This window comes from Vigna unguiculata, chromosome 6, assembly GCF_037176805.1.
Source record: "Vigna unguiculata cultivar grain cowpea cultivar isolate G323 ecotype 2 chromosome 6, ASM3717680v1, whole genome shotgun sequence".
NCBI classification, from domain to species: Eukaryota; Viridiplantae; Streptophyta; class Magnoliopsida; order Fabales; family Fabaceae; genus Vigna; species Vigna unguiculata.
In genome coordinates this window covers 43877801-43900537 of record NC_140797.1, presented here as the reverse complement: position 1 = coordinate 43900537, position 22737 = coordinate 43877801, and the positions used below count along the sequence as shown (strand labels likewise).

The window sequence follows — 22737 nt, the reverse complement described above, 5'->3', positions numbered from 1 at the left end:
AAGGTCAATTGTCTATCACTATTTATACATGATTTTTTTTTGTCTATTACTCATAAAAAAAATCGTCAATATACAAGCATTTGATCATTATTAGAACTTTTAAGTGAAGAATATCACTATTAAAAAATATGGAATTGAAAATATTAGAACTTTTCAACTCTTTTGAAAATATAAGGAATTGAAAAGTATCGGGAATCATTATAAATTTTGCTATAAACAATATTGTTTAGTTAGAACAACACATGCAAGGAATTGAAAAGTATCGGAAATATGCTCAAATAAAACAACACATGCATCAAAATATAAAATGAAAAAAAAAATTGAATCTAAGAAATGACTCAACCCAGAATGCGGACCAGAATCAGTTGGGCTAAAAAGATGGAGTATGAACTTGGCCCATTTTAAGAAAGGCCCAGTAAGGGCCCAAAACAATTGGAATGTGATTTTTGTCTTGGTACACGATTTCAATTCAGTTACGAACCTGTGAGAGTTTTGTGATGGCTTCCGCTATGGTGAATCGAGGTGGTTGTCGGATCATGAAATCAGTGTCTGCAGTTCTTGGTACGAGGTTTTACGCCAAGATTGCAACTGGGACTGACATAGTCTCTGCCGCATCCAATGTTTCTCTCCAGAAAGCTCGTACCTGGGACGAGGGTCTTGCTTCCAAATTCTCCACCACTCCTCTCAAAGACATCTTCAAGGTCCCACTCTTTCTTTGGTTTTTTTTATGCCGTTCCATTTTTCAAACCCCTTTTTCACTATATTGCTAAGTCTTTTTTTTTTCTTTTAATTTCCAGGACAAGAAAGTTGTTATATTTGGGCTCCCAGTAAGTTAACTTTCAATTTTTCTGAATAATTGATGTGTCTCTGGATGCCACTTTGGTGTTTGTTTGTTTTGTTTTTGCAAGATTTGGTGCTGTTTTACGTGGATGAATGACTGCTTCCTTTGTTTCTAGGAAATGGAATTGTTTGAAAGAAATGTGATTATTTTAAGAGTGATAATTTTTATGCTTTGGTTATCTCTCAGGGTGCATACACAGGAGTTTGTTCAAACAAACATGTTCCTTCTTACAAAGAGAATATTGACAAGTTTAAGGCTAAAGGGATAGATTCTGTTATTTGTGTGGCTATTAATGATCCGTATACGATGAATGCGTGGGCTGAGAAGCTTCAAGCCAATGAGGCTGTAAGTTATCCTTGCCTACTTCCCTAGTCTCACTATTAAAAAAAAAAGGTTTCATATGTTCTGAGGTTATACTTTTCTCATTTGCATTTCCCTGGTAAAACACTTGGTATCTCTGTCTAATTTTTGCTGCTAAGTTTTGAGTGACAATTGAAGGATCGTTCAATCTGTAGACATGTTTGTAATTAAGCGTGGGATGTCCTTGTGTTGTACATTGTCATTTTGTTAGAACTGGTCACGAGTTGAAGATAATGTATCAGCAGTGACTTGGTTAAATGAAATATGTGAAAGTTGTAGTAAACATAATCTGTTCAATTAATATGGAAATTTCTATGTTGACTATCATGCATTCATTGACCTCAATGAATTATAATTTTTTTCTATTTGGTGTCTTTTGGTTTTCCCATCTCCTTTATTCTGGGAAGGGATTATTGAGAAAACACTCTCTTATGGGTTAAAATTTATTGGAAGGAGAGACAGGTGTTAATTAAATTGTAAGACTCATCAAATTGTGATTTTTAATAAATTTCAATTAATTATAGAGAATGTGTTTAAAAGAGGGTGTGTTCCTAACATTTCTCTTTCGGAAATGGGTTATGTGCATTTTCTTTTCTAATGTTATGCACAATTTATCTCCAGATTGAGTTTTATGGGGACTTTGACGGGAGCTTTCACAAGAGTTTGGAGTTGGTTACTGATCTCTCGGGTGCATTACTTGGAACACGATCTGAAAGGTATGTTATATACCATCCTCGTAGTTGCACTTGTTCACTTGAACAAGTGTTTGATTTTGATCCTGAAAAAACTTGCTTTCTTCCTATATTTTAGAACTATCACACGCCTAAATTTTGAGGTCATAAGTTCTCTGTTTTAAAAAAAAAGGATACAAAGTACTGATGAAACTACCAAGTAATGACAACATAATAATGTAAATATATTAACAATGTCAAACCATTTTCATAATCCTGCATGCATCATTTTAAAGAGGAAACACTATAAATGCACTTTGCCTGTTGGAATTTTCAAAATAATAATAAAATAAATTCTGATTCACGTTGATTTGCTATCACTTACTGTTTATTGGCCAAATATGGGGTTTGGGGGAAACCATACCTGAAGCCAGACCAATTGGTTGGGTAGCTAGTCCTTAGAACATTGCTTTCTACACAAGACATGCATATTCCTTTTTGAGTTAAAGATTAGATTTCAATTCTAAAAGAGTAGTTGTTTCCTTGTAGATGGTCAGCATATGTGGTAGATGGAAAGGTTAAGGCTCTTAATGTTGAAGAAGCTCCATCTGATGTTAAGGTTTCTGGTGCAGACACCATTTTGGGACAGATTTAAAGTTCCTGTTTGGTTTGTTTATATGTAGTAAGTCTTCAATAAAATGTACCTAATACTTCCTGCTGATACAAGCTTGTCAGTTTGGACTTTTTTCTGTGGTCACTACTCCCTTCTTCCCTGCATGCATGGTTATTCGGTTGAGTAACTTTTCGGCATGCATAACATATCAGCTGTAACTTTGGTATTTTATCATTTCTTTATTTATTTATAGTCTTACTTGTTTTTCTGTTGAAGTCTCCCTTGAGTTTAGTAACATCTTCATTGCAACTTGAGTTCCTAAGTTATTTTAGTGAGTCCTATTTTATTTCTCTATTCACAAAATCTTTATTTTGATTTGGAAAACTGTATTTTTAATAGTTAGGTAACTTTGATTGTAGTTTGTCGTATAAGAACTCTATAAAAACTCATTTTCTTCAATAGTATTTTGGAGTTGCTTGACTATACAAATCAACATGATACATTGAAGTTGCGACTAGTGAAAGGCTTCCATTAGGTTTTTACACTGTAACACCTTTTAGCCGTATTAGCTTAACGTGTCTGATACATTAAGGAATTATGACACCGAATCCTTTTGTTATATATCAATTCATGTTTACATAATAATTTGGAGAAGGAAGGTTGGTTTGTAGAGTTTAGAAGGGAGGGTGAAAGGTTGTAGGTTCAATTTCTCTTATTATTAAAAACTAACATCTAAGATTTGTCGATAAAAAAAAAATATTATGTTTGCATGATTTGATTTTTGGTCATGGGCGTGAGTGGTGATTTTGGGATAGGTAAACCCTGCATTTTTAAGTTCATGTCTGTTAACCTTCCACAGAGCTATGGATCAAGGACAAGTTTAAGTCTTGAAAATCCTTCAATTTTTTGGATGTATTATTTTTTATAACCACATTTATCTTCTTCTTTTTTATACTTTTTTTCTTAAGGTTTTCATGCTATAGGTATAGCTAGTTTAGATTAACAAGAAAATAAAATATGAATTTGAAGATAAAAATAATTAATTTATGGCCCATCGTTTGAAATCATAAGGCTTTTCTCACTTTAAACACTCTTGCCAATTTGATATTCCAATTATGGAATATTCTTTCATCTTGATTGCCTATTCAACCAATTATATCCTTAATTAACTTTCAATGATGCTTAAAATATTCAGAACAGGATTAAGCATAGTAGATATGGGTATTAGATATTTGCGTGTAAATAAATATCAATACTTATTCCTGAAGAGGCTAAATATACATTGTATTCAATTACAATTTTCAAAATATTGAAATTTCAAACATAAAAATGGTTAAGAGATTCCATGTCATATTTAAAACAAATTTGAAAGTTTAAAAATCAAAATTTCAAATGTGTATGGTAGAAATTATGTCTGACTAATTCATAACCAAGTATTTTATTTTAAAGTTAAATCTTCACAAAATATTGGTATATTAAATTATAGTATATACTCGTAGTAAATAATTTATAGATTCATTACTTTTGGTGAATTTGAATTGTGTTCTTAAGTTTAAATTTGTTCTATGTTTTTTTCATTAGGGAAGGACTAGTTGAGTGCTAAAGTGGAGAAGTAGTTCTTAATCACAGAATGAATTTTACTGCTACTTCTGTTGTACTTTTGTTGTTTTAGAAAGTGAGAGTTCCAAATGAATTTTTAAAATGCTGTGAAATTCGTGTTTCCTTGACATTGTTATTCAGTCTGCTAACGTAACAACATCTGTCAGTAATGTTAGCTGAGAAACATTAATCTTCTCAACTCGAGCAATTCTCTGGCAAGTAAAGGGCTAGAGACTGAAAAGTTAAGGGCTAGATTAGGAACCAAAATTCTTTTTTTTTTTCGTAATTTATTCAAGTGGCGGAATTACTGAGCGAAGAAGCAACAGAATAATGCAGAAGAAAGAGAGGACCCAAAAAAGTAGAATTGAAGGACAAGACAAGAATGATAGGTTATGCTGTTATGTAAAGGCAGAAAACGAATGCATGTGTTGTTTTGTTTTGTTCCATTGGCCTTTCCAACGAAACGAAAGGAATCCCAACAAGGAAGCCATGACAGGCACATTGGTGAAGCGAGTGATGAAATCATTGTGTGCAGCTCATGGGATGAGGTCTTCTTCCTCTTTGGCAAAGGTTAAAGTTGGAACAGATATACTCTGCATTGCACCCAATGTTTCTCTTCAAAGAGCTCGCACATGGGACCAAAGTGTCGCTTCTAACTTCTTAACCACTCCTCTCGTGGACATCTTCAAGGTCCCCACCACCTTCTGTTCCATTCTCACTCTCAAACCCATCCTTTTTATCTTTTCTCTCAGTTACTGTTACTGATGTATCTTCCCACCTTGCTTCAGGACAAGAAAGTCGTCATATTTGGAATCCCGGTGAGTTATATTATATATTAGAATTTTGTATACGTGATTTTCAAGAGTTAGAAGTAAATTAATGGACCTTGCTTTCATTGTATTTTCCAAAATATTTGTTGTGATGTTTTGACTATTTATCAGGGTGCATTCACAGGAGTCTGTTCAGAAGAACATGTTCCAACTTACATGGATAATGCTGACAAGTTTAAGGCTAAGAGGGTCGATTTTGTTATCTGTGTTGCAATCAACGATCCGTATACTATGAATGAGTGGGCAGAGAAGCTTCAAGGCAAAGACACTGTAAGTTATCCCTGTCTTCTTGCCTTACTTAGTTTCTTCTTCCATTCTCTTTATTCATAAAGTTGGTATATAAAAATTCAGAAATATAACTAGTATTTTCTTTTATATTAAAAGGAGAGGTGAAAAATAACTTTTTTCTTACAAATTGTTACTAGATGAAACAAGTTAGTAGTTTCCTTAGCATTTGAATTTGCAAACTGTTACATTTGCAAACTAGATGAAACAAGTTAGTATTTACAATTTTACATTTACCAAGGTTGCATTCTTTTACTTCTGGGTACTTGCTACGAATGTTGCCCTTTCATTTTCTTTTTAAATTGGACTTCCAGATTGAGTTTTATGGGGACTTTGATGGGAGCTTTCATAGAAGTTTGAAATTAGTCACTGATCTCTCTAATGTTTTGCTTGGAACTCGTTCTGAAAGGTATATAATATCTACCCTCCATGAATTAAGATTTGACACATAGTTTTGTTTTGTTCTGAAAGGTATATATCATAGAAGTTGTAATCCATATAGAAGTGCTTTTTTATGTAAGATGCATCTATTACTATTCTTTTCTATCTTTAACTTCATTCAGATATTAAAAGAGTATTGCTTGGTTGTAGATGGTCAGCATATGTAGTAGATGGAGTGATTAAGGCTTTAAATGTTGAAGAAGATCCATCTGTTGTTACAGTTTCTGCTGCACAGACCATTTTGGAACAGATTTGAGGTTTCTGCTGGTTTGTTTCTATGCATAAAGTTGATCTTACAGTGTGAGGTTGGTTTATAGTCAGTAAAATTGAAATTAAATCTTTGAACATGGTTGAGGTGTATGATGTTGGTTTATTTATTTTTTATTTTAAACTTCAAAAGAAATAGATGAATTTTCTTCTTGCAGTGATAAATCTTCTGCTCTTTGTTTTCTTCTAAAACTTTAGTCAAACTAAACTAAAATTGGCTTAGCAATTATTAACCTAGAAATGTAGGTATCACGAAAATTAAAAACGAAGGAAAATTGGGCTACAAGTTATGCAGATATTTTGTGGTGTGACTTGACTTTCAACTTGTTTGAAACATCGTTATTACACTGTACCAATTGTAAAATTCACGTCAATAGTTTTCTTTCATTTATGACATAAGCTACTTGACTAAAAACGGAGGGAGAGAGAGTGATAAAGTCATGTTAAATACGCTTTATAATCTTCTAATATAAACCTGATATGGTGTTTTCTTTTCAGGTTTAACGTGATATTCATACAAGTCTATCCTAACTAACTTATTTCTCTCATTTAAATAAATATTTCGAATTAATGTTTCAAGTATGTTAATTGATTATCAACAAGCCCTGTGGTTGATTTAACGCAATTGTCTTATTTGATTAGATAATATCATAATTATTTAAAAAGTGGGACTGTATTAAATAGACCGATAAATTTACGAATTAATTATCTTATCACGCTAAATAAGGATAAAACTGCAAATAATTTTAATTTTAGAGAGTTAAGACTATTTCTAAGCAGAAGCACAATTATTAATTAGTATGACGACGTAATTTTATATATAAAATGATATTTTATTAAAACATCATTTATAAATAAATCGACTTTTTAAACTTAATAAATTTTCTAAAAGTATGTTTAGTAGTGGACATTTAAGAAAGACTTTAAACATAAAATTTATTATTTATAAGATTTTGTATTAGAGAAAGATAAGATATTCATCATGAAGAATAAGTCTTTCTACAAGAATTATCAAGACCTTTAAAATATAAAAAAAATACACACACACACACACACACATATATATATATATATATATATATATATATATATATATATATATATATATATTAAATTCTTTTTTACAATAAAAGAAATTAGTTGAGCCTATTACAAATTACTTAATATCTTAAAGTGAGATATAACATTAGAACCAAAATATCTACTTAAATAAAAGGACCTTTCAAAAATCCCTACTTAGTTCTTTTTGTTAATTTAGACTCAATTTAATGTGAGCAATGCAGACGATGCTAGTCTTTACCTAAAAAGATAAACAAATATACGTATTCGAGAAAGGAAAATGAAAGAAATTAATAAAATTTAGTAATTTTAAATGTTGACATTAAAATAAATTTTAATTACAGCAAATAAGCTAAGTATTTCATGCTTAATATATGTCTTTTCATGTTTAATGTTAAAATAAATATCAAACTAAAGTTATTTCGTGTTATATTGTATAAGGTAACCATAAACTTTCTTGGATTATCCGATCGGTACCATCTATATTCATCAACCGTTTTCGTATAATCAAACTGATAACATCCACATAGAACAAATAGTTAGTGATAATGATGACAAATTGTATTATATTCAATTATGCATTGAATGACCTTAATTACAATATTTAATTGAGTAATTGATGCCATTTGCCACCACAACTTACCTCCTTTTGTTTTCTTTAGGCATTGGTCAAGTAGTTGAAAAGTTGGACAAAAGTTTTTGAAAAGAGAAACACTTGGTTAAAATGTAATTGATAAAGCATCTGTTAAGCTTATAAACTATTATAATTTTTTGTTACAAAATCAAGTATTATGTTAAATGATTGAAATGAAAAAGGTAATGTTAATGAATAGTTTGAATATTTGATTAACTAACTTAATGTAAAACATAAAAAAAAATGCAGTAATATATTAGCTCAGATACAATTTCAAACACAAGTTAAATCGGACTAGAATACCAGAATCGGTTTCTTAAGAAAATATATTACAAGCTATAACTTCTATTACGAAATATAGGAGTTAAAAATTCTTAGTGGATATAATGATCATGTCCAATACTCTCTTAGCGCACATTTTATACCATAAGAAACAAAATGGTGACATGTTTTCTTAAATTGCTAATATCATAATGATTTATAATTTATGTTAATCCTGTTTTAGTTTAACTGCATGTGCAACATCTGTAATTTTTACTTAGCAAGTAGCCTCAAACATAACCAAATTTGCAAATTTAGAGGCTCTGAAATAATTAGATTAATGCTAATAAAGTATTGGCATGTAAAAGGGGTAGTAGACATAGATAAGACTCCATGAAACATCTATTGAGATAGATGCAGCATTAAATAAAAGCAGTAGCTCTATAATTGATGGCACATATTTCTAATTCCTACAAGTAATTGACATTGATAACGATGCAGGACGCATACCAACGGGTACATTGGTTATCAGAGGCGTCTCTTGCACTTCTTAGACAATTGACTCAGGATAGTGACTAAACCTGGTCATCTAAGTCTCCATAGCTTATCATTTCCACCCTGAATAGTGAAACACATTGAAGGCGTTAGTCAATACTCAACTTTCAACCATTCAGAAACACACTACACAGACATCCACCATTCCAAAATCCAATTTGGCACACTTCCTTTTAGAACAACAATAGTTATACCAACAGGGGTGCAAATGCAATTTTTGTTTCATTAAGATAGACTAATTTATGACTGCTACATAAATTCAACTTTAAACTTGTGCTGTAGTTTATTGGATACCAAGGTTTCATCGAACTTTGATAACCAGATAACTTTTGTAACAAACAAATTTTTAAGGTAGAAACTAAGATGTTTGATAGATTAGAAGTAACCTGGACCAAAAGATTGAACGCCAGTGACAAATGGGACATCTGAACTAACATCGTGAACTGCACCTTCACTCTCTTTACTTGGAGAACCCCCAATGCCATTCTCTCCAACATACTTCTTCCCTTCCTTTGGGAAGTCTGAAGTTCCCTCACTATGGATTGGAATGATAGGAGAATTGGACCGTTTTGAAAGATCAAGGCGTTCAATCATCCGTGCAACTCCAGCAATGCCTGCATTCATCTCACGCTGAACACCTTTACTCAGCTCTTTTACTGAGACATTATGGGCAAGTAACTTCTCTTTGAGGCCCCGTGTACCTTTTGAAATTGATTCCTTATATCTGTTGCAATATTTTAGAGATGTTATTAGCACTAACAATATTTCAGATAATAATTGGATTGGAGCATACACCGGTCAAAGTGCTAAGGTGTTTACCTGGTTGAAGCAGCAGAAAATTTGGATTTGAAGGATTCTGGGAAGGAAAACATCTCATAAGTGTTTGGTCGGTTTGCACTTTCGGATGTAGTGTTTGATACCGGAGGTTGACTGTTAAATGTAGATGTTACTCCAGAGGCAGGACCCGAAGATGGTGAAATTGTTTGCACCCCAGATACATGTATGGAAGAGTTAATATCAAGAACATCTGATGGACCAGCACCAGGTGATCTATTCCTTTCCTGTCTCTGAACAAGACGAGATCTATTTGCAGCAGCAACTAGGCGCCTCATAATCTGGTCATCAGAATCAGAGTCGTCTGAGAAAAAGTCATCCTCCTGCAACAGAATAACTTGAAACTGATCATTGAATGAAACTATGCTACATGTACCAAGGAAAGAAATGTCAATAGATATTAACACAACAAAACTGATCCCTAAAGATCAACACTTGGATATCTTACATAGGCATACTGTTCAAGGCGGGTACGAAAAGTAGTCATCTTTCTTGATCTCAAGCGTTTTTCAACTTCAACTGCAGCTAGAAGCTCTTGGCTGCAGAAGCAAAAGCAGTAAAGAAAAACTGCCAAGCATACCCAAAAAAGGCTAGGAACAAGTACTTAAAAAGGAGTAGAAAAAGTGACAGACTATTTTTAGGTGGGGAAGGGGTTTAGCAGGTGAGCATATATATACCTGGCAGGGTCTTTCAAAGCAAGGGATTGCCAACAAATTGGGCACTCTTGGCTTCTTTGTGACCTAAAGAAGAAAAGAGTTGTGTAAGATGCAGGCCTCACAATTCAAACTATTGTTCCACATTTGCAGAAGAAGGAAAAAGGTACCATTCCTTCTCACATTAGACAAAACCCAATCTATATTCATCAAGCACTTAGACAACTTACCACTCAAGAATGCAATGCAGATGATATTCATGTTTGCAATTAGTAACCTGGAATTCAAAACGAGACAAATTTATACTCTGTTAGAAATTTAATATCAGCAAATTGTAGATTATAAAATTTCCTTTTGATTATCTACAGGTCGCAACTCATTCGCACACAAAACATGAAACACATCAAAATAGTTAGATATCACGTTATTGAAAATATGTGGTAACACTCACTTAACAGGAATCAAAATTTAGACCTCAAACACACTTTGACGTTTAGAAGCTAAAAAATTAACCCTCGTCCACACATAAAAAATTATCAACTGGTGCAATAATAAGAACAGCACAGCCTTCTTCGGATATGCACATGACTGCAAGGCAAACTTATCCGTCAGTGCTGACAGTAGCTGACAGCAGCAGATCCACACACGCATCTCAGATTAAAGCAAAATAAAACACTGTAAAGTTCTAAGCAAATTCAATCGCAACTGCAAAACCCCAAAACATATTAAAAAACAGAATAAGTTGAAGACATATCAAATTTCCAAAAAGCACAGAAATTTCTCAAATTTTGTCTAAAACATTATCAAAACTCAACGTGAATGAACCAACAAGTTCATGGAGTGCGATCAGTGGTTCAAGTTAGTAACTTTTTCACAATCCCAAATGCAGAAAACAGAAAACAGTGATGGGTCACAACATACAGTGGATGGTTCGTGAATGGTGAAGGACTCTAGGCATATACTGCAGGAGTCTTCAAAAGAGTCGTCGAAAGGTGCAGAAGAAGATGGAGCTGAAATGGATGGAATGGCTGACAGAGGAGAGGGAGAACAGGTGAAGTTTTCCATGGTTAGCTGCACAGTGGTGTGAGATGGAGAAGGGTTTACGGTGAAGAAGAAGAAGAAGACGAAACCCTAGAAATTGAAGATGAGAGAGTGTAAAAAGAAGGAATACAATTACATAAGAAAAGCGAATGTGCGAAGGAAGGAGAAAATCATGGGATGATCCTATTCAGACGCTTTGATGAAATCAACTATTGCTTATCTCAGACTTTTGTCTTTAACTTTTAATTATTAATGGATATTTGTCATTAACTTTTAATAGTAAATAGTGGTGATATTTTTATTAATTAAGTTGCTTTTGAATTCTTTTTCCCTTGTGTTTTGATGTTTTCTGTTTAACACTACGTATACGGTCCTCCTCCATTTTCATAGATAAAAAATATTTTTGCGAATTTCAATAATGAAATAAAGAAAGAAAATTTCTTATTTTAAAATTCTTGAGTTGACAGACTAAAATTTAAAATACAAATGATAACACAATTTTTTAAGCATTGTATTAATATATTTTTTATAAAGTAGTAGAATAAAAAAAATTGGGTTTACTATAAAATACATATTAATCATTAACAAAACTAACAAAATACTTCGTTGATAACGTAATTATATAAAAAAAAAGCATGAACTATATTTTAGAACTTTTATCAAATAATCATTAAAATATTACTATATAAATATAAATTACGAATAAATTTGTCCAATAATAACTATAGCTTCTAATTAATAAGAAATCGGAATGTTATCTGCACAATTTATAACAATAAAAAAGACATTTAATTTAATATATACACATTTTGTTATACTGATTTAAACACCAAATAATCCCTATTATATAAATTACATTTTGGTATCGTTAATTGTGCACCAACCAAGAGATACTTGTAATAGTTTTTGATCGAAAAAGAAAAAGTATTTGTCCTTTTTCTTTTCCTTCTTGTGTGATTATTCTTTTCCCAACACAAGGAAATTTCTTTTGAACATTGCTGAAAACGTCAACCTTCGTACACCTAACGCTATTCCATGGAATATGAATACAAATAAAAGGAGTGAACTTTTTGACTTTAGAAATTGTCGTTCTTTCCTTTCGGTTTGTAAAGTGTCTATAGATTCATTAATATCATTCACATTCAAAATTTCTGTCACCATAACCACATGAAATAGAAGTTATTAGAGGTATTAGCTGTGGGCAGGGGTGGATTTTTTGTATCAGGAGGGCCATGTTCTTCCAAAATTTTGAATTTTTTTTAGTTATAATATATATATATATATATATATATATTTGAAATTTATTAAATTTTTTAAATTGTAAATAATATATTTTAAGAATTGATAAAAATTAAATTGTATATTTTTTATTTATTTTATAAAACACAATATTTAGTGTTAATAGATAATAAAATATAAAATTAAATATAATAAAAAATTAAAATATTTTGATTTAATTTTTTTTATGGTCTTGTTTTTTTCAAAAGTTAACATTAAAATTATGTGAATTACTAAACTATTTATATTAAAAGTTTTAATTTTAATAAAATAGTCATTGATCTGTTTTAAGAAATTTAACAAAATTTACCGTAAAATACTAAATTGCATTAATTTTTCAATAATCAGGACCAAGTTGAAACTAAAAAAACTGGAAGACCAATTTTATATTTTTGAACAAAATTTGAATAAAAAAATTAATTAAACCAAATATTTATTAAGATAATTTTTATTTTTATTCTCATTATCTTTTTAGTTTTTCGCAAATTGTAATTATTTCTCACTCATATGCTTTCTTTTTTGTTTTTGAAGAAAAAAAAATTAGAAACAAACTCATTATTTTTTTCTCTCATTTCTCATCTATTCTATCCCTTTCTTGTCTCTTGTCTTAATAATGAAAACATTATTTTTTATCTCATAAACTTTATGAATATTCATTTTTTTATCAATATAAAAGAAAAATAAATAATGAATTATGTATTTTTTTCATAATCGATTTTTAATTGTGACTTGATTATAATATATTTTTATTTTAATAATTATGTGTCTCAATTACAAAAAAAATATTGTGATAAATTATTTTATAATATTATTTAATATATTGATAAAATTAAAAAAAAATAAATTTATTTTTTAAAAATGATAAAAAAGAAAGAATTAATGAAAATAAGAGAAATAATTTATTAGAAAAGTAATCTATCTTTTCACATCTTTTAAAGCATTATACTCATTTAATTTAATTAGAGAAGTAATTTATTATAGTATTATACTAATGATCAAATTTAATAATTTGAAAATTATATTATTTTGATGTCTCTAATATTTTTTTTTAAGATCCACCGCTGGATAAAATTTTAATGTATTTATAAATAAATAAATAATGCTATATGATCATCAAACAGTAATCTATTGAGTTTGAGAGTTGTTGGATTGCGTGATGTGAAAGATAAGTGTGATGATGAAAATGAATTAGATTTGCGGTACAATGGGACCATCAAGGTTTGTGGTTGGCAAAAGCTTCACCTGTGAGTGGAAGAAACGGCATTCTTTTTTGTCAATTTTCATCCTTTATATAATCATAATTGAATTTGTATCCGTTTATATAATCATATGAATAAAACCATTTTGTTATTTATGATATGGGAAGCCAAATAATGCAATCTCTGCAGATAACTGTTACAAGGTTCTTCCTTACCTATTCTGGCATTTTCTCAATAATGCAATCTCTCAAGATATGTGACAAAAAGTGAGAACAGCAAGAAAATGGATTGGGAATCACTAATATTTGTGGCTGTAACAACCCAATTTAGAAGAATAGTTATAATAAATAAATCGTCACTTATGAAATAGAATTATAACATAAGATATATGGGAGATGACATGTTACAGTTATCCAAATAATAAAGGGAAAAACCAAATGCACAATGCAGTATCATTAGACATAAATTAAACATGAAACAATTTAATTTGAGAGTGCTCATAGGACAAGAAGTTGCAAAAATAAAATAATTTGACACAAGGTGCTCAAAAGAGGATTAGTCGTCCAAAACTATACAACATCATCACCATCATCTAAACGATCCCTATAAATCTTCACATCTGCTCATATCAAGTATTTAGTGATCATTGCAAAAAGAAAAAGTCAATCAGAGAACACAAACACGGAGAGAAAAGGTAAGCTAGAGACAAAAATAATTTTCATCATATATGTATACAAGCAGATTTTTAAACAGACATACAAACAATATAAGACTCTCAAACTCAATTATCCGGATATATATAAAGAGATCGGATTCATGGGATGCTTGCACTTGTGGTGGCCTCTACTACTCTGCAGAGCTATTGCCAATGGGTTTCACCCTACCACGTACAAGGTTAGTCCATAATCATCTAGTGACATTATCCTGTCAAAGATTGGACCTCCTGCTACTTTCACCACTTCTACTCTATGTGAGCCTGACCGATTCTTTAGAGTTTCAGAATGCAATCTTGCTTAAATCTTTATCTAATTGTATACACTACAACACCACCATGAAATCTCGCCAAGAGTCTCATGAAATTACGTCTACTCATGCCATGTCCATCTTTCTCACACCAAATCCTCGTTTTATCTCAAGCATTATAATTTCATGTCAATGCCTAACCAATCAGCCAATTCATGTCTCATCTCATGTCAAGCACAACATATAACAATATCATTACATTGCATTAAACTTACGCGACATCATACTTCATACTATAAAAAGGGTAAACAAATCAATCATGGAAGTAGACAAACTTTCAAACAAATTTGTTGTGAATCTCGTTTAAGCTAAAGAGCTCTCGCTTAAGTTACATGAGTCTCTCGCTCAAGCCAGGGACTTTCACTGGGTGAGATTGTAAACAGTGCACACCACGAGTTCTCGCTTAAGCTAGTCTATCTCGCTTAGGCGAGATTACTCTCGCTCAAGCGAAAGGCCTTCGCTCAGGCGACAACTCGAAACAGAGAGAGGGATGAGTTTCTGCTATTCTCGCTTAGGCGAGAGCCTTTTTTTTTGACGAAAAATCACTCACTTAGGCGAGATCAGCAGATCTCCACCTGCTCTTACACATGCAAATCTAGAAACTCAAGCATAAAATGACCCAACATATTTTCAATCAGCACAAATGACCAACAAGCATTTTAAAATATGATTCCACAACCAACATGCATGCAATATTCTTAAAACTTTAGATTCTAGCTTCCCTTGCCTCAAAACTTAAAGTAAATTGTGGGAGGAGAGTTCTAACAGGAACAACCGTTATAACAGGAACATCACCACAACTCCAGGAATAGACTAATGAGCTAAAAAGATGCGCACAAGAACGGGAATAAGGTTATAAGGATGAACCCTATACATAACCAATGCAACCAAACTGAAAAGGACAGGAAACACAAAGTTTGAGCATGTGGGCAGCTAAAGGGATCCTGGAAAACAAGATGGATAGTCCTTTGTGGTCTTACAGACATACTTATTGATGGATGAATAAGATGGTTATGTTGTGTAAATGGGATTGGTACACCAAACCTTTAAGCGATAGTTAATTATGGATCTGATTCCAACTGCAGCATGTGATATATGATACTAAGGAGTATTTAAACTACGTTTTACCTCGATTCCTAAATCATGTGAGACTTATTGGGTGTTCGGAACAAATTCAAACTGCATTCCATGTGAAATATTACTCATCGGATCAGTCAAATCAAGTTAAGGGTGCGTCCTTCCTTGTCACATCTTACAAAATATTTAATCAACACTATCATGTGAATAAATCAAAAATAGTTGTCAAATGACTTTACATGATTTTTTCTAAAAATAAAAATAAAACCATAACAAAATTATTAATCTAGAATTTTTTTTTTCATATATAAATTTAGGTGTGATGCAGATTTAAATAAATACAAATTTAAGTAAATGTATACTGTATTTAAATGTTCAAAATAGTAATTAAGAATATAAAATTCATAGTGTGTCCAGTTTTTGTTTTGCCTATTGCCAATGTCCACCGTTCTTTTGTTTTTAAGTTTTTTTGGCTTAAATAGTGGGGCACATCTTGCTAAGGTTGGGGATTTTTGGCTAAGTTTTGATGATAAGTATGGTGAAGCTAAGAAAGCAAAGACATTGAGTGTGGTGGTGCATTCCCTTCTCTCCCAAGAGGATCAAACCAACGGGGACTTAGTTCAACCATTTGGAGTGTGTTTTCATCGATTTCACCCCTCTTGCATTAATTCTTGCTTACTTCAACAAAAAATCAATTGCAACTCGATCACTGTTTAATATTACTTTTTATTGTTTAATTTCAGAATAAATATTTTTTTTCATTTTAGGATTCTCTTTTATTTCCTTTTTCCCTTTAGGATTCTCTTCTTTTTCCCTGCTGCCCACAGATTTCATTTTGTTTGATAAGTAGTTAAGAAATTATTATATTTATCTTATAAAACTCTTTTAAAATATTGTTTTCGAATTGACTTTCGTTCTTTTTTAATTACACGAATTCAGTCTCCTGCGGTAAATTTAGTCTTACCTTTTCGTTCATTATAGAGCTTTTAAATTTGATTTGAATGGCCTGATACAGTAATTAAATATTTATAAATTATTTAAATTTTAAAATTAATAATTAAGAGTATAATATTAAAAATATATACAAAAAGTATATATAATTTTAGATATGTAATTATAGATATAGCTTTATATAAAATAAATTTTAATTATTGAAATAAAAAATATTATCAGTAATAATGTGTAAATAATTTTTTTATTAGAAGTAATTATTTAAATTTTAAAAGGTAGTTATAAAATGATAAAAAGGTAAATAATTCTTTTATAATAAATGCTTATTTAATTTTGAAAAAATAATTATTAAAATGAAAAAAATGAAAAAAAAAATTTTGTTAAAAGTAATTATTTAAATTTAAAAAATAATTATTAAAAGCGTAAAATTAAAAAAATAAGGTCCGCCTCGTCCTCGTTCCCATACCTGCCAAAATACCCATTCTGATCTTAATTAATACCTATAATTTATTGGGTATATATATATATATATATATATATATATATATATATATATATATATATATATATATATTATGGGTGGTCAAATTTTAAGTTGTCATCCAAATTGATTTCATCATATTAGAAAGGTTTAATGTGTACAAGAAATTAAATAAGAAACTCAAACCTTTTAAGTTAGTTATTCAAATTTATTAATTGTTCCTGCCGTATCCAATAAACCTATATGGCTTAGAAAAATTGAAACCCAAGAAGATTTAAGTATTTATTCCTTCCTTTTATCATTGAATTTGGGATATTTTTTATTAGTATTTTTTATGAATTCCCATTTAAATTTTTATATTTGATCTTTGGTGTTAAAAAAGTAAAAAAGAAAAATAGTCTCATGAGTAAAAACGAATGTAATAATCACAATACATTATATTCTATTAACTAAATTTTTTAATTTAAATTATTATATTATTTTTCTTTTTTTCCTTTTCAACGTGTAAATAAAACTATTGATAGTTTGTAAAATTAATAAATATTTTATATTATTTTAAAGTTTTAGTTTGTGTAATTGTTTATTATTTATATAATTATTTGAATTTTTTATGTTATTATTTGATATTTATATAATTATAATATTTTTTTAATATTTAACTCCATAAAAAAAGAGTATGTTATTTTAATATTAAATATTTTGTTAGTATGATGATTTTTATTTTTATTTAAAAAAAAATTAATTAATATTTGAAATAATAAAAATATGGATGAGTATAAATATAGGAGTATATCTGTTATCCAATAAAAAGATAAAAATGATACGTTAAATATAAAAACGAGAATGAAAATAAATTTTTATTACCCAAGTGAGAAAGAGAGAGTGAAACCCGATCCTTTCACATCCCTTGTCTTTCTTCCCTGCAAGATCATTATCATTATAGTGATTCCGTGAGTTGGTAGGAGCACCCTAACCAGAGTAAGAAGGCCTCTGCTTGTTCTGAACGGTCAGAATTGAATTTGCAAACACAAACTCATTCCAAAATGCAAGACACCAAACCTTGTTCCTTTCATCAACTGGACCACACCAAACTCGTTTAAGATTCATACCAGCCGTCAATAATGAATTCAAAAATCAAACTACACATTTTTTGCAGCGACCAAAACATTGTTAATCAGCGTCATAATGTGCTAAACATCACAACCAGAGATAAGTAGTGTCTGTCTTTCTCCTTCAGATTTTTAAGATTTTTGTTCTCAGCCCTCAGTCGTTGAACTCGTGAGGGTTGTCGTTTATGCACAAACTTCGAGGCAATTCAATTAGCGGTTCACAATCACCAGAAGCTAAAGGTTAACCACAATTATTGTTGTACTTGCTTTGATCATGCTGGGATAGACCACACTTGTAGGCTCCACCATATTCATCATGCAACTTTTTTTAAATATTTCATCAAAGATCATCATCATACCTTTTACGGTCCAACAAATTTCACATCTCTTTATTTTTTTATAATTATAAAAATTTTACATTCTAACTAATTACAAAAAGAAGTTAACGATGATACTATTCCTAAACGTTAGTTAGTGTGAAGTAGTTGTTGAGTTGTGTTCATATCACCTACTTTCTTTGCAAACTTCCAATTTAATTTGTACTGCAGTGGCTGTCATGTTGGAAGCTCTACGTTTCAAAAAAATTGTTGACTCAGAAAAAAACGTGATTAGTGCGACTAAATGCTAACGACACAGTTTTAATCTTCCTTACCATAATCGAAAATCTCAACACGTTATTTTGGTGTATTTTTTCCTTTCGTTTTCGTTTTATTTGTTTATTTAATTTATCTCGTGATCAAAAAGATCTATGATTCGATAACCGGCAATTTCTCTTATTATCCAAATTTTCATTTAACTTAGCTTTAGACCGAGAAGAAAAGAATATGATATATATTTTTATTTATACATCAAATATATCTCTTACTTATCTATTTATTCTCTTATTATGTTAACAAGTTTTGCTTTAAGTTTAACGTAAATAATGAAAAATGGTTGACTATATCTTATAAACAATATAAAATTATCTCAAATATCACTAGAAAAAGTTTGACTATCTAAATCATTTATAATATCAGAAAATGATATAATAAAAACTCAACTACCTAGTTGCGTTATATCTAAATAATTTATCTTTTAATTATACTTTTAATTTCTCCAGTTTGGACTAGACCCAATTTTGGTCTCCGAGTTGTTTTTTATCAGTCAGAATCTTGGTTTTAAATGATATAAATTTGCCTTTTTTTTTATCGATATCATTCTACCTATAACTTCAAAATTCTAATCTTCTACTCAAAATCTTCACAAATCAGTTAACTTAATTATCTACCACTCATAATTTATCAATCAAAACTTTAATCTTAGTCCAATATAAATAAATAAAAAAACTTCAAATTTCCCGTCATCAAACTCTTATATCTTACATCTTTTATGCGTAAACTAAACTTCTTTATATCTAAAAATTTTAAATTGTATATTTCATATCTTAAATCTACCACAAGGCAGTATCAGCAAAAACCAACTAGTTATGATAGAGATGACGATATTGAAAAATCTTTTGAAACTACAAAGAAAATTCTCTTTAAGATATTAATTTTATTTATTTATTCAGTAAAAATCTACGCCGTTAGTTGTTAACTTGGTACAAACTATGGAATCCCTATTCTCTATAAATGTCCAACTCTAACGCCCCTTCCTCACAGAAAACCCTGTTTCCAACTCTGCCATCTTCTCACCAACCCTTCTCCCTTCCTTGCAACATTCGTAATCACTTCACCATTGTTAACTCTGATATCCAACGTTCAGAAAACTGAAGAAGCAGCCATCATGATCTCTTTAACGAAATGCTCAGCGTCATCGCTCACTTGTTCTGCTTTCTCAACCAGAAAACTTCCCCTAGCAAGGCCTCAACTTCTCACATTACCAACCGTTAACAACGTTGAACAAAGCATAAGTCCCTCTCAGTTGTGCTCCCAGAAACCGCTGTACCTTTCATCCACAGAGAACATGGCATTGGTGAAGAGAAAGAGGGTGACGGAGTGCCAGGCCTACGAGGCTGACAGGTCACGCCCCATAGAGATTAACATTGAACTTCCGGGTGAAGATGCTGCTCAGAGGGTGAAGATTGGGGTGTATTTTGCCACCTGGTGGGCTTTGAATGTGGTCTTCAACATCTACAACAAGAAGGTTTTGAATGCTTTTCCTTACCCCTGGCTCACCTCCACTCTCTCCCTCGCCGCTGGTTCCCTCATGATGTTAATCTCCTGGGCCACCAGAGTTGCTGAAGTCCCAAAAGTTAACTTCGATTTCTGGAAGGCCTTGTTTCCCGTAAGAAAAATCCTTTTTTTCTTTCTTTCTATTTTTTGCATTTTTGTCGTTTTCCTAGCTATTTGCATGTGGGCGAAGAAACACTCATGATGTGATTGGCTATAAACTGTTTGTGAAAAGTTTTATTGTAAATTGAAAAACTTGAGAGAATTCAATAAAGTAATTCATTCTCTGTGTGTGGTCAAATGGTGTGACGATGCGAGTTTAGTTTGAAAGGCTGATGATACAGTAGTACTCAATTTCAACTTTTTTGTGCAGGTTGCGGTGGCGCACACAATTGGGCATGTTGCTGCAACTGTGAGCATGTCCAAGGTTGCTGTCTCTTTCACTCACATCATCAAGAGTGGAGAGCCTGCTTTCAGTGTCCTGGTGTCAAGGTTCTTGCTTGGGGAAGCGTTCCCCATGCCGGTTTATCTGTCACTGATGCCAATCATTGGTGGTTGTGCACTAGCTGCCGTGACTGAACTCAATTTCAATATGATTGGTATGATTACTTACTGAACAGCAAGTTTCTGACTTTGACAAATGTAGAATCTTTGTTAGTTCAACACTCTAAATGACAAATTTTGATTGTTTCAGGCTTCATGGGGGCTATGATATCCAATTTGGCATTTGTGTTCAGGAATATATTCTCAAAGAAAGGAATGAAGGGAATGTCTGTTAGTGGAATGAACTACTATGCCTGTCTTTCCATAATGTCTCTGTTGATCCTCACACCTTTTGCCATTGCTGTGGAAGGCCCCAGGGTTTGGGCTGCAGGCTGGCAATCAGCTATGTCTCAGATTGGTCCAAATTTTGTGTGGTGAGTACATCTACAATCTTCCATTGAAGGTGTTGTATTTGAAGTTTTTAACTGTTGAGTTCTTTAAATTAGTCCAACAAGATTTCTTATTGTTCTGCCTTTAATTTCGTGATTCTCTTGAGAAAATGTTTTGAAGTGGTGAATTTTTATGTTTGCAGGTGGGTAGCTGCTCAGAGTGTCTTCTATCACTTGTACAACCAAGTCTCTTATATGTCTCTGGATCAGATTTCTCCATTGACATTCAGCATTGGAAACACAATGAAGAGGATTTCGGTCATTGTCTCTTCTATTCTTATCTTTCACACCCCTGTTCAGCCCATCAATGCTCTTGGTGCTGCCATTGCAATTCTTGGCACTTTCCTCTATTCACAGGTGCATTAATCATCCCTTAAAGCATTTGATTTGTGAAAACAAAGTCAAATAAGCAATATTTTTTTATATATGGAAGAATTTGAATACATATCAAGTTGTTTACTATATAATGAATGCACTCTATTAGTGATACATCGGACACTGTCATGTGTGTTAAAGAAACTGACAGGTTTCGTTAATTCTGTGAACAGGCTAAACAGTGAGGCTGAAATTTTGAAGCTGTAATGTAACAAAAGGGAAGAATGACTCATGGTTGGAGCTCAAAGTGTCACTGATGAGGATAATGGCATTATTAGCTATTAAGTTATGTCGTCAATAGGAATTAAGTTGCTTTCTTTTTGGGGTCATATCCGCAGAATTTGTAATCATGTTTTGTGTAAATGAGATTTAGAAGGATGGAGTGCTTACATATTGAGGCTAAAAGTATATGAAAAAAATCTTCAAAAGATCATTGTAAAATCACTTAGAGCAGTGCGTCTTCCAACTTTCGCTGTTGAAGCTAAGTATTTGTTTATAATTAATTTCTCTAATATTACTAAAAGTTAATATTTAAATCAAACTATTTACTTATTTTAATTTTTAACTAAATTTGTCTATACAAATCAATTGTTCATTCATCTTCTAATAGACAATAAAAATTATTATTTTTACTTTAATATACAGCAATACAATTTTTTTATTTTAATCTTTAATGATATCATACATTAATGTCACACATTCAATAATATCATGATTATTGATTTGATAATTTTGTTGACATTGCACATTTGAAGATCCCATCATGACATCAAGATAATGCCCTCATTATTACTAGGTTTAACAGATAAAATTAGGATCAACGAATTTATTATGGAACCAACCATTTTTTTAAGACCAAAAAATCTTTTATGAGTGCAATAATTCTTTTAAGAGTAACAAATCTATTATGGAGTGGAAGCAATCGGTCTCCTATGTCAAAAAAGTCTATAACGGGAGCCATCAGTTTCTTAAAATAATAAAAAAAATCTTCTAGAAGAGCAACTGGTCTCCTAAATCTCAAAATCTACTGTGGGGCAACTAATCTCCTAAATGTCAAAGTCTGCTATAATCTCCTTTATCAAGAGACCATTAAGAAAGAAGAACATAGTGCTACCCCAACTCTTTCAAAATAAGGTAAAAATCAGTGGGCAGGTACATTATTCTATATATTTTGAAAAACAAACTCTAAAATCAAGGTTTTGAAGGTGACACCCATAG

The 22737-nt window shown here is 31.2% G+C and overlaps 4 protein-coding genes across 4 annotated transcripts; 3 read left to right on the top strand and 1 right to left on the bottom strand.

Moving 5' to 3' along the window:
- Positions 1-456: 456 nt before the first annotated feature.
- On the top strand, positions 457-2760 carry LOC114186603 (peroxiredoxin-2F, mitochondrial-like). The gene is made up of 5 exons (XM_028074555.2): positions 457-701; positions 798-827; positions 1028-1186; positions 1823-1917; positions 2422-2760. Exons 1-5 carry the CDS (start codon positions 498-500, stop codon positions 2525-2527), a joined length of 594 nt encoding a protein of 197 aa, XP_027930356.1. The 5' UTR covers positions 457-497; the 3' UTR covers positions 2528-2760.
- Positions 2761-3012: 252 nt separating this feature from the next.
- On the top strand, positions 3013-6064 carry LOC114186602 (peroxiredoxin-2F, mitochondrial-like). The gene is made up of 5 exons (XM_028074554.2): positions 3013-4774; positions 4873-4902; positions 5026-5184; positions 5514-5608; positions 5791-6064. The coding sequence occupies exons 1-5, from the start codon at positions 4415-4417 to the stop codon at positions 5894-5896; spliced, it is 750 nt and encodes a 249-aa protein (XP_027930355.1). The 5' UTR covers positions 3013-4414; the 3' UTR covers positions 5897-6064.
- A 2116-nt stretch (positions 6065-8180) lies between these two features.
- LOC114189009 (E3 ubiquitin-protein ligase RHF1A) lies at positions 8181-11153 on the bottom strand. Its single transcript, XM_028077705.2, has 7 exons — positions 10825-11153; positions 10134-10180; positions 9928-9990; positions 9699-9789; positions 9236-9573; positions 8803-9140; positions 8181-8479 (listed from the first exon to the last, which is right to left on the bottom strand). Exons 1-7 carry the CDS (start codon positions 10966-10968, stop codon positions 8469-8471), a joined length of 1032 nt encoding a protein of 343 aa, XP_027933506.1. The 5' UTR covers positions 10969-11153; the 3' UTR covers positions 8181-8468.
- Positions 11154-19690: 8537 nt separating this feature from the next.
- LOC114187952 (glucose-6-phosphate/phosphate translocator 2, chloroplastic) lies at positions 19691-21963 on the top strand. Its single transcript, XM_028076400.2, has 5 exons — positions 19691-20327; positions 20586-20811; positions 20907-21129; positions 21288-21501; positions 21693-21963. Exons 1-5 carry the CDS (start codon positions 19827-19829, stop codon positions 21702-21704), a joined length of 1176 nt encoding a protein of 391 aa, XP_027932201.1. The 5' UTR covers positions 19691-19826; the 3' UTR covers positions 21705-21963.
- The last annotated feature ends 774 nt before the right edge of the window (positions 21964-22737 follow it).